This window comes from Akebia trifoliata, chromosome 10 (assembly GCF_017979445.1).
Source record: "Akebia trifoliata isolate Shusen 1 chromosome 10, ASM1797944v1, whole genome shotgun sequence".
NCBI classification, from domain to species: Eukaryota; Viridiplantae; Streptophyta; class Magnoliopsida; order Ranunculales; family Lardizabalaceae; genus Akebia; species Akebia trifoliata.
This window is the reverse complement of record NC_141384.1, coordinates 3,357,399-3,370,115: the sequence shown is the minus strand read 5'-3', so window position 1 is coordinate 3,370,115 and position 12,717 is coordinate 3,357,399. Positions and strand designations below refer to the sequence as shown.

General features: G+C 35.3%; 2 protein-coding genes across 3 annotated transcripts; both read right to left on the bottom strand.

Annotated features, from left to right (window-relative positions):
• Window positions 1-2,781: 2,781 nt before the first annotated feature.
• LOC147392791 (Peroxidase superfamily protein) lies at window positions 2,782-5,303 on the bottom strand. The gene is made up of 4 exons (XM_086455004.1): window positions 5,002-5,303; window positions 4,709-4,888; window positions 3,527-3,692; window positions 2,782-3,346 (listed from the first exon to the last, which is right to left on the bottom strand). Exons 1-4 carry the CDS (start codon window positions 5,248-5,250, stop codon window positions 2,931-2,933), a joined length of 1,011 nt encoding a protein of 336 aa, XP_086311130.1. The 5' UTR covers window positions 5,251-5,303; the 3' UTR covers window positions 2,782-2,930.
• A 2,403-nt stretch (window positions 5,304-7,706) lies between these two features.
• LOC147392790 (uncharacterized) lies at window positions 7,707-11,774 on the bottom strand. Of its 2 annotated transcripts, none has more exons than XM_086457183.1 (7): window positions 11,618-11,774; window positions 11,189-11,404; window positions 9,967-10,206; window positions 9,206-9,317; window positions 8,888-9,062; window positions 8,302-8,542; window positions 7,707-8,211 (listed from the first exon to the last, which is right to left on the bottom strand). In XM_086457183.1, the coding sequence occupies exons 2-7, from the start codon at window positions 11,370-11,372 to the stop codon at window positions 7,916-7,918; spliced, it is 1,248 nt and encodes a 415-aa protein (XP_086313309.1). In that variant the 5' UTR covers window positions 11,373-11,404; window positions 11,618-11,774; the 3' UTR covers window positions 7,707-7,915. The 2 variants fall into 2 exon arrangements, with proteins under 2 accessions (XP_086313309.1, XP_086313310.1); XM_086457184.1 differs by having other exon boundaries at window positions 7,707-8,205.
• Between the last annotated feature and the right edge of the window lie 943 nt (window positions 11,775-12,717).

The window sequence follows — 12,717 nt, the reverse complement described above, 5'->3', positions numbered from 1 at the left end:
TATCCTGTTATTGCGTTCTCTCCAGAGATCCCAAGCAATGGTAGACGGAAGAATAGCCCAGAGATGCCTCTTTCTAGCAGAGAAGATATTGAAACTCCAACCCCTTAAGAGGTCAAAAAACGATAAAGGGACAACCCACTCTACCTGGAATCAAGATAAGAAGAACATCCAAATAACACGGGAGAAATAACAATGAATAAGAATGTGATTGACAGACTCCCCATCCCTCGAGCAAAGATAACAAAAATTTTGGATAATCCACCCCCGACGAATCAAGTTATCCAAAGTAAGGATTCTACCCAAAGAAGCTTGCCATATAAAAAATGATACCTTAGACGGAACAAGAGCGGACCAAATGACAGAAGGAGCGAAGGACACCTCACCCGCATTAAGCAAGCAATAATAGAAAGATTTGACTGAGAACTTCTTATCCTTAGCCTTGATCCATTCCCTTCTATCCTGCTCGTTCTCCCTGAATTGGATTTGATTAAGGAGGTCTAGAAGAGATGTAACCTCCATCAGTTTCCAATCATTGAAGTTTCTCCTAAATCCCAGATCCCAAGAATCGGTGTTCCCGTCTAGAATCAGACACTGCCTTACTGAGTTATTCTTTTTCAAAGAGCAAGTGTACAAGGACGGGAATTGAGTAGACAGAGATGAAATTCCGCACCAAATATCCTCCCAAAATCTCACTTTGTCCCCCAACCCGACTCTGAATCTAATCTCCCTATCAAACTCATCAACACCCTTCAGAATACCTCTCCACACGCTACACCCGTAAGTGCCTCTATTCTCATTACTATACCACCCGAATTTCTTCTCTCCATATTTAGCCTGAATCATTCTCCTCCACAAATTCTCTCTTTCTTCCCCGAATCTCCAAAGCCACTTGCCCAGGAGAGCTTTATTAGTTAACCTTAGCCCTCTAATCCCCAAACCTCCATTCTTCTTTGGAGTGCAAACCATCTTCCACTTCACCAAATGGTATTTTCTACCGTCATTATTATCATTCCACAGAAAATTCTTCATGAGTCTTTCAATCTTAACTTCCACCGATTTTGGCAACGAAAACATAGATAGGAAGTAAATCGGGATACTCGTTAAGTTACTCTTAATCAACGTAACCTTACCCCTTTTGGAAAGATATTTTGCCTTCCAGGTACTCAATTTATTTTCTATTTTCTCGATAACTCCCTCCCAAATGTTCTTACTGCAATACAGAGCTCCTAATGGTAAACCTAAGTACGAAGAGGGAAGCGTATCACTGCGGCAACCCAAAGTCGCTGCTAGAACATGAAGGTTCAACACCTCACCAACCCCGAACAACTTACTTTTCTGAAGATTGACATGTAAGCCTGATATTGCTTCAAAGCAACATAATAACACCCGAAGAGTTCTCACATGTTCTCTAGTAGGATCCAAGAATACTAAGGTGTCATCTGCGAATTGCAAATGCGAAATCAACGGACCCTCACTGTTCACTCTAAACCCGGATAGCTTCCCTATCTCAACCCCCCTCCTGAACAATCTTCCCAAAGCCTCTGTCACTATAAGAAATAAAAATGGGGATAACGGATCCCCCTGTCTCAGGCCCCTAGAGCTCCTAAAGAAACCTGCCGGACTACCATTAACCAAGATAGAAAACGAAACCGAAGTTACACACTTCATTACCCACCCAATCCACTTAGCACCAAAACCCATCCTACCCAACATGTATTTCAAGAAATCCCAACTCACATGATCATAGGCCTTTTGCATATCAATTTTTCCTATAAGCCCCACCTTCTTATCTTTTATTCTAGAGTCTAGACATTCATTCGCCATTAACACACCATCCAGAATTTGTCTACCCCTGATAAAAGCACCTTGTTCACAGCCAATTAATTTCTTCAAAACTTCTTTCAATCTGTTTGCCAACACCTTCGAAATTATCTTATAAACCGACCCCACTAAACTAATCGGTCTGTAATCACCCAAATCAACTGCCCCCACTCTTTTAGGAATCAAAGCCACAAAGGTCTTATTAAGACCATAATCCAAGCAATCTCTATCCTGTAACTCCCAAACCACCTTCATGAAATCATCAGCTACAATTTCCCAACAATGCTTAAAAAATTCCATTGTAAAACCATCTGGTCCCGGCGCTTTGTTCCCTCCCATGGAAGCAACCACAAGTCTCACTTCATCCTCCCCAATCTTCCTTTCCAACCACACTCTCTCATCATGAGTTAACGTATTGAAGTTGAGGTTGTCGGGGCGAGGTCTTTTATCCTTTCATTGTTGCTTTAGTTTATCCTTCTTAATCTTTCAACATCTCTCTTAATACAAAAAATAGTTGAAACAAATGAGACAAAAACCAGAGAAGCATGTGCCCTGATTTCCTATATATGTAATAGAGGGTGTTTGGTTGCAATGATAAAAATAAACATGAAATGATTGTAAAATTTTGGAAAGTTTTTCTTTTTCCAGTTAGGTGAGTAAGAGTTAGTGGCCACGACTCGACAAGCCTTGCCAACTTAGCTAGGTTGGTACCTCCAAATTTTGGAGAATTTAGTTGCACTCAAGGTGCATGTTTATTTCTTTTGGTTAAGGTTTTGATGATGACGGTAGTGGTTTAAAGTTTTACACCACTGAGAATGTTTTAATTGAGGATTTTGATTTCAGTCAAGGTTAGAATGAAATATTGACCTAGAAACATTGAAGATTTGTCACAGTTTAACTCTTAAACAAAATATTGTACCGAAACAAGATTTTAAGCCTTCATGATGATAACAATTGAGATACATGTAAATTAATCACCTTTTTATTCCCAAACAGACCTTTTAAGGCCTTTGTACACATACATGTCACAAATAACCAGAATAACTAAGTTTTACCAATAAATAAATATGGAAATACAAATGTTCAACACCATCACAAGTCTTCCTTCTTCAACCATTAATTACTGTACAAGATCTCCTTATTTCCCCTTCATTGCCTGTCTTCACTCCCATACTAGTAAGCTTCAAAAATGAAGTCCCCCAACTCTGAAAGAAACTTTCTTGGCTATTTGAAAACTCCTCTACTTTCTTCATTGTTCTATCATCACCAAACAACACTGAATCTGATTGGAATAGACCCTTGTGCGCTAATAGGTTCCGATAGTATTGGTTGTCGAATGAGAGGGACGTTCCAGGATCGTTGTTGACAGTTGTAGACTCACTCGCATCTATGGGACACTGCTTTGCCAACTCTGCTGCATATGTTTTATCTAGAGACGTGTCAATGAGCGTTAACTTCCCCTTCGAGTCCTCTTCGAAGCGGTCACTGAATGCACTACAATGTGCTGATCCTATAGTATGAGCTCCTATAGAATAAGGCATGAAACAATGAGAAATTCTATCGAGTATCGAAGATGTGGTGTCCAATAGATTGGCTAATATTAATGGGCATTATAGAATAAATGTGATGATGGGCTGAAGAACACAACAGAGTGATAGGGTGTGTATAACAAAGAGGTAAAGTTTACCATGTACATTTAGTGTACCTGAAAGAACAACAAGGTCATCTAGAGACAACCCTTTAGAGGAGAAGAGCTGAATCATCTCATCCAAGGTGAAACTTGTGTCAACCATGTTGGGTCTCACATTAGAATCTGAAGACACCCTCCCATCTCTCCTACCTGTCGGAATTTGAATCACAGGTCCTCCCGCCTGTTCCAAAGACAACATACATGATCTTCTAATCAGTTTTTTTTTTGCTATTACCATAATCGAATCCTTCATAGAGATACTAAGAAAAATGCAAAATCAGAATTGGACATATTAAGAAAAATTGTGTCATTGAATTGGATGTATTATAAATAGATCTGAGCTTCTATATATAGAAGATTAACTATGTACAAAAGTAAATTATAGGCAATGTGGGTGGGACTAAATTCACAGCAAATATCAAAATCAGAGAATGGTTTTTTTGGCTCAACGAAGGAATCCCAATTGACCAATCACACGACACCTAATGTGAGTAGTTTTGTAAATTGGAGATGCCCTCAATACACACGGCTTTGTGTCATTGGTCGATCCAAAATTCTGTGAAATCTCGGATGGACATTCTTGTGAGAATTTTTTTCCATCTCAAAATCATCGTAGTCAACGTAAACTAATGACTAAACATAATTGAAATAATTATCTTCAACAGAAGACATGAGTTAGGAATAACCACACAAGGTGATAAATAAAAGGATAGTTGATTGAGATGCTTTAAAGATTTATGAAACTAGAAATTTGAAGAACTATGCAAGTTGAAAATTCTAAAAAAATAAGAGACCATGGGAGTAAAATAGGGAAGCACTTAAATTAGAGAGCTGCTATTGGCACCCTAACTTTTACTTATGACACCCAATTTCTTAAATTATTTATCACACCCCAATTAAAGATTAAAACACACTATTCAAACATTACAAAGATTTGACTCAAATTATTAATTGAACATTATAACACTCGTTCAAACAAATCCTTAACCCAAAAATAAAAATGTAACAAAAATAAAGAGAGAGCTAGTATTGGCATCTCAGCCATACATACATTTCTTTTTCCTTTTTTTTTTTTTTTTTAATATTTAAATTGGGGTGTAATGAGTAAAAGTTAGGGTGCCAATAGCAGCTGTCTTGAATTAAGAGAAGACATGGAGCAGGATTCACTCCACCAGCTTCAGATAAGAGAGATCTTACAAATTCTACAGCATCTCTAGCAGCCAAAGCAAGGATATCAGCACAAGAAACAGTTTCAGGACAAAAGATCTCAAGCACTCTTTTGGCCGAGTCGACTAAGGAAAATCCTCCAAGTGAAGTGTTGGCTGGATCACTTCTCTCTGTGTTATTTCCTTGTATGAGTACAGATCCATCACAACCCTACAAACACATTAAACAAACAACAACAAACATGAAAGTTACAAAAGCAGTGTTTTTTATTATTATTATTATTATTGGATTAAATATGGAGTAATTAAGCTTAATTTACTCACCTCTACCAAGCAGTCATGGAAGACTAATCTAAGGAGTTTTCCAGGAAGTGTTGAGTCTGAGAGAGAAGCTGATCTCACTGTGTTTCTCACCATAAATTCTGCTCCTGGACATGAAGCTGCATAGAAGTTGAAGGAGAGAGTACTGGGAGAAGAAGAAGATGAGATCAACAAGAGAGATGCTAAGATAGTCAATACTAGAGAGTTGTAAAGCAGAATTATTGGAGACAAGGTTATTGGTTTTAACTCCATTAAGAGAAGTGTGGGTTTTCAGAGAGAGAGAGAGAAAGAGTTTTATATTTTAAGCCTTCATATGAGAGTATGAGAGAGAGAGTGAGAGAGTAAATGTCTACCCATCTCTCTTTAAAGCAGCATTTATTAGATTTTCAGTACAATCATAACTTTTTTTTCCTTGTATCTCGAGGAAAATAATTTATGATTCTCTGCACACTGCCACATAAGTATAATGTTGTATATAGGGAAGTCAGATTAAAACGACTCTAATTAAAATTTTAACAATAAAATCCATTCTAACATTATTATTTGCATAAAATATTGACCTAAAATATATGTCATTTTTTTGTGTGCCTATGAATGTTAAAATAAATAATTCTTTTGATGGTAGGCTACAAGATATGGACTATACATTCTTTGGTTGGATGGAGTAAGAGCATCTCCAAGGCACCACACTCTACCTATACCCATAAATGAGTCTTTTAAGTATTGTGGGTAGCAATTATGGGTACCCATGTGATATGCACTCCAACCGTGCTACCCTTAAATTATTTAATAATTTTTTAGATCAATTCAGATTTAGAATTTTCTGAAATTGATCTTTTTTCAACATAACTATCTAAATTTTTTCCCTTCAAAAAGAATGGGTAACTAAGTGGACGTACCTTTTTTTTTTTTGGGTATCAAGAATGTCTAGACCCAAAAAATGACAAGGGATGGGTCTTGTGTTGGAGGCACTATTTTTGGACTCCACTACCCAAAACAACAATTGGGAGGGGGAAGGTAGAGGGATGGGTATTGCGTTGGAGTCGCTCTAACATGATATCTATATCGGGCCAATAGCAAGAGCATCTCCAATGGGATCTCAAATTTTCGTGACAATTCCAAATTTGTCTCCCATAAATACTCTCCAATGCATAGTGGCAGAAATCTACGATTTTTAAAAAAAAATCATGATTAAATCACAATTTTTTTAAAAAAATCATGAAGTTTTTGAAAAATTCTTTGATTTTTCAAAAAATCATGGTTTATTTTTATTTTTAGCATTTTATAAGTATCATTTTTCATTTAACATATAAAATACATTTTTATACTTAAAATAATTAATTTTTATAGTTTAATTTATTCGATATTTTCCTTATTTTGTCGACTTTTGTTGAATTTTTCCGAAGCTTTCTCTTGCTGAATCATTCCCAAACCACGATTTTGTCAATATGTTCCAATGCAAGTGTCATATGCACTCTCAAAAATGGATATACTAAAAGCAAAGCAATACTATATTTGACATTGCTTTTAGAATATCTTAAAATTTATTAAAATATTGTTTATGTGATAAGAAATGTATTTTAAATTATTTTTTTAATCAAATTACCATCTAAAACATAAAAATAAAAAATAAAAAAATTTAGATTATTTATTTTATCAAATTGTATTCCAAAATATTTTTTATTATAAAATGAGACATTGGAGAAGCACATGTCAAATATGACATTTTTTCACTTTATTGTTTCAAAAAATGATATTGATAGAGGCAAATATCGCATTGCCATTAAAGATACTAAAGGTGAATGACAATCCAATTATTTTTAATTATAGCACAATCTTTTTATTTCTTTTTTTTCCTAAAAGTAAGAATAGCCCTTCGAAACGAACATTAACTGTCGGATTTAAGTAGCAACTGAGCTCTCTTCTTCCTCCTCGATTTTTCTTGTATGTTTAATACTCTTAGCACCATCACAGTGAACACTACAAATTTGAGGATAAGGCTTTGATAATTGACGTAGCGGAAGCGTGTGAATCAATAGATTCAATAGATCGTGTTCAATGGAACACTCAAAATCAATTTGAATCAATAGATTCAATTGATAAACAAACAAAAGTTTGAAAGAAAATAAAGTATAAAACTAAAATAAGTAATTAAAAGAGAAAAGATAATTGAATTGATTATTGATTGATTATTAATTTTCGGATTTGGAGTTCCTTATATAGATAACTCCATCATAACAACTTGTAATCCAATTAAAATATTAAAAATTAATATTCCTAACCTATCTATAATATAATACTAACTTTCTAATCCTATTAAAACTTAAATTGGAGATTTCTAAGTACTTCTAATTATAGTCTAAATAATAAAAACGAATTTAAAACAAATTAAAAACTAACAAGGAATTGTACTCCTAACATAACTATGAAATAAAAATCCTAATAGAAATAGAAATAAAAATCTAACAAAATTAGAAAACTACTTAAAATTGTAGATGTCCTACATCAATAATAATGATAGATCGTTTCATATTGATAGACAAAATTCTCATAAATTGAGTAAAAAACCGAGTCATTGTGTCATGGTGCCCATGCACCTGAAGTTCCCTGCAACCATATTTAGCTACCACTCCAAATTAAATTTTTTGCCCAATGTACATCATTGCATAGTTATATTTTTGCAAAAATTGAAATAATAGGCACAGCTCTTTCGAACCAGTTTGTTTGTTATTTAAAACTCTTAAATGCCAAATGATACTATATTTACCAATATCAAGTTCAGCTGCATGACCTGAATTTCAATCTCTTATGAGGATACATCAGACATAACACACAATGACACAAACACGTCCAATGAGCGAACTCATTCTACTCACACCTTATGTAATGTTTCAAGGAGTGGAAAGCCGAAAGCCCCTCAGAACTCCCTCTCTGGAAACAGATGAGGAGCAACCAGAGACCAAAGGTATAGAGCTGCGGTGACCCACCCCGTCGCTATGCGAACCCACACAGATGGCCATCCAACATCAACCAGCTTTCCTGACTCACCAACTGAGGTCGACCACCCTGTAAGGAGCATAGCCGAATACATACTAGCAAGAGAGAAGATGATGTGGAAGAAAGAATAAGAATATGTAACTGCCCTTGTTTCGTCCTTCTTGTCTTCCTTTTGTGCATCCGTTTTGTCGAATGGAAGCAAAGGCTTGTCTGAACCTTCACCAAGGAAACCCAAATATGAGACGAAGAAAAAGGTCAAATTCTTGAGCTTCAAAAATAAATTCATTAACTAAGACGAACACTGACCTGCACGAGGAGAACTTGGTGGAGAAAGCAGAGTTGTTGAAGAACCAGCCCGAACAGCAGAGTAGACAACGGAGAGAATTGTCGTGAATAGGCCCAATGTAAGTGTACCGGTAGAAACGGCTTTGGAATGATTGTGAAGGCCGTTGCACTCGTACTCCCTAGGCTCACTCGCAAGTCCACTATAGCATAGGTATGTGCAATACAAAGATATAACAGAGGCCGGTAAAAGGCTTCCATTCACCTGTTTGCATCAATGGAAATCAGGACACACGAGCATATTCGTTCCTATTATGAGTGAGAGAGAGACAAGAATGCAAAGCAAATGTGCCAATTGTAGTAGTTGGAGAAAAATACACAGAATTTAACAAGCAATTAACGAGCCCATATTTTGATGGCCATAAGAATTGGGCAAACATAATTTAGACTACCTCCAAAAAAAAGGAACTATCTATCTATAATGGTCTACTGTTAAAAAAAGCGCTTTAATGGTCTATGGTCGAATGGGTAATAAATACATTGATCAAAGGGAGAATGAGTATAATAGAATTGATAGTCCGTGGCAATCTAAAATGCAGGATTAACTTACAGCTGGATGCAATGCAACAATTGCAAAAATAAACACACAGATCAGCGTTATGACGATAAAAAAAGTGTTGAGTCCACAATCATGGCCAGATGGAGTGAAGAAATGGAAGAGCAGTCCCGAGAAGGAAAACGTTGCAATATAACACACAAGTGAAACGACAAACAATGCGATGTACCTGTATTCAGAATAAAAGCTTAAGAAATTAGGTGAAATAAGTATTAAAATAACTGAAACACAAGTTAAACTCCACTTCTCATATTTAAGATGAAAACCACAAGACTCCAATATCAAAGCTAACATAACGATATCTCAACGAACCAGAACTGTTCATCCAGTTTAACCCATTTGTCATTCCATGCATGAACGAAATCCAACAAGAGAACAACTTGAACAAGAAGAAACAATCCCGAGCCAAATTTCGATACCGACTCTGCATTATAGAATTGAACAGTTAATTAAGCCAAAACTGTAGAAACTAACATTCCAAAGAACTACATATGTGAAAACTAAATCCGATATGAAGTTGATCTGTGGAGTAAAAATCCAACAAGACCAGTTAGGAAACTATTGAACATTATAGAATAGAAAGATATACAGAATGGATACCCAAACATAAAGTTTCACTGAAAACACCTCCCAGATAAATTATTTTGTCAGCCTAAGTACGTTGAATGGTACTCATACACTTTTTTCCCTTTCTGATGAGTAATGACTAAACTACTATGAAAACAAAAAACGAAAAATAACATAAAATATCTCTATTTACGCCATTTCTACCTAACAATAGGTCATCCTGAAATCAACCAATTTAAATATGCCAAGAAACAAATAGCCATTTTTATGAAAATGGTAAATCTGTATTCGCATTAGTTTTATTGGAAAGATTACAAAAGTATTAAATTTGCATACCATGGCATAAATTTTACAAAACACACAACCCAAGCCTACAACTATACATAAGGTACAAGGTGGATTCATCAAGAAAATAGAGAATTCTATTAAAACTCCAACACAACACCATTTCTCTATAAAATAGATATGAAATGAGTGTAGAAACACTATACAGAAAAAGTGCTCACCATAGAAGCTGACGATCCCATTCGGAAGGAAAAACGTCAAAATTACCACAATAAACCAGCAAATAATTTTCATCATCCATCCACCATGGTGCAAACGGTCCCGAGGATCCTTTTGATTCTTGACTCCGATCATTATAAAAGCAAAAATTGTGAAAAATAAGAAGTTCCCCAAGCTCACCCGCAGCACTGCATCTGTTTCAAACCACTCCCTACTGGGAGTTTGGTGAAAATGATTAATCCCTGCACATCCAATCACTAGAACATCAGTTTTGGAAATTTTAACTAGCATATAAAGTTGATAGATTTAAGGACATCACACTTCATAGTCATACTTTTAATGAAAAAGCTACACATTCCTGATCATACTCTAAAGCATATAAATCAAGATAGATAACAGAGGGCTTAGAACCATAGCTCAGTTGGTTTGACACTTTGCAAAGCAACTTTTGAGGTCGTGGGCTCAAGTCCAGCTTACCCATCCAAAAAGAAAAAAAAACAGAAGATTATGCACATTGGGACGTTCTATGCAAGAAGGCAAGAAATTTTAGAATTTTGCTTCATCGAACATGTATCTACAAAGACACACCATGCCACACATCCTAACACATAAGATATGTCATCCTTAATTTTAATTTTTTATTTATTGAAAAATAGTTTCGAACAAGGTTAGTTTAGTCCATCCTCCATCCATCAATTTATCATAGTCCCGTTAAAGGTCATCGCAACAATTCTCCAAACGATCGTTGTCCTATTGGGGCCATTCCTACCCCCCTCGAAGAGCTCAATTGTTATTTCCTAATTTTGCTACCTCATTCATTTCACCAATACAAAATTATCTAACTTGATCAATATAATATTTTCAATAAAAAAATTAACCTTCCACAACAAAAACTGCTATTGAGATTCTAGTAACAAGATGTCAAAACCATCTTCTCAACTAACCCAAATGATCATTATTTTCTCCAACTATATTCTATCTAATAACACTTAGAATTGCACCAATCATATTTTCTAGAAAAAGCAAATTTGCTAAATATGTCGTAGATGAGACAATTTGAAAGTTCACTAAGAATTCAAAATCAATTCCAAAAATTAAAAAAAAATGAAAGTATGATGACGATCCTCTAGGCATATTAAAGATCAATTAAAACATAAATAAATTAAAATTAACATTTTAAAAAAAATCAAGAATCAATGAACAAGGAAAAAAGGGGGGACTTACAAGGGAGCTTCTCCATGAGAGGGGCGGCAACCTCTCTGAGAATCCATGAAACAATCAGAGACAAAGCGAAGAGACCACAATACGCAATTCGTGCAGAACGCCTAGTGATACCTGATGCTACCGTTTTACATGCCTCGCAAGCGCACGCTGCGCAACACGAGGCCAAGCATGAAGCAGCCCACATCCTTCCTTCCTTCTTTAATTACTTTACTAGACCTAAAATTGCGCAAGATCTTCGTTAAAAATCGTTAATTTTTATAATTGAGAGGCAAAAGAAGAGCGAGAATTCAGATGCAATTGTAACCCTAATATCAGTAAGATAAGAAGAACAGAAGAAAGAAAGAAAAACCTTAATTGTAGGAGATTTGAAACCCTAGAAAATCAGAAGATTTAAAGAGAGCGAGAGAGAGAGAGAGATGGATCTGGTACCTTTGCGATTGGAGAACGAAGATCAATGGCGTCGGTCGATGATCAAAATTGAATCGCGTATGAGACAAAAAAAGGAACTTCTATGCCTTTGAAGATGAAGTCTTCTCCAAGGGAAACTTGGACTTAGACTGCGAAGGCCACGTAATCAATTATAAGGATTGGAGTTTTCTCGGATCTAGACGGTTGAGATGGAAAGAGAAATACAAGATTCCTAGGGATTAGTTTTAAGGGTCTGGATACAAAATGTCCTATCCTATGCCGTTAAACTTTAGAAATTAAATTCCTAGGGTAACTTATACATACCCCTCCAAAATTTGGTTAATATTTGAAATGCCCTTGACCTATGTCTACTCTAGTAGATTAAGAAGAAATTTTGGTTTTTGAATGTTGAAGTAGATAAGGTTAAAGAGAAGGGTAAACGTTTACAACCGAGAGGTTCACCAATGAAATCAAATATTCAAAATATGGAGGTCTACATTTTTTTTAATCTTTCATCTATTTATTTTCTTTAGTTATTCACTTAGAGCAATTATGATTTGAAAGTCAATCATAGAAAGGGTTGTTTTATAATTTAAAAAATCTACTAACATGATTTTAAGGATACGGAAATAATAAGATTATAATTTTATTGATTATTCACAGAAATAATTCTAATAATAATATTAAGTTTAAATGTAAAGGTGGGAGTATTTTTTGGATTTCAAAATTTAGTATAACCACTTCTATTTAACCTTCTCTCATGAGTCACACTCTAGAGTGGAATTGCGTTCCACAAACATCTATGTGGCACGTTTTGTGTTGGAGATTAAACACATCCAATTTGGTGGAATGAAGAAAACAATTCGATAAGGAGTCCAATGTGTTTTAAACTTTCTAAACTCTTACTTGTCCTAATTCTTCCCATTATATTATAGGTTAATGATTTTTGACTTGAGTATTTTCACTCGATTTGACGTGGCAAGGGCACAAAATTGTTGATCAGTTTCTTGTGTATCTCGAAAAAATTGATCAATGATTCTGTACCTTTGCCAGTGACAATACTTGATCTTAAAAATCATGGCTTTTTGTAGTCATATCCCAATGTATATCATTTACTCTTA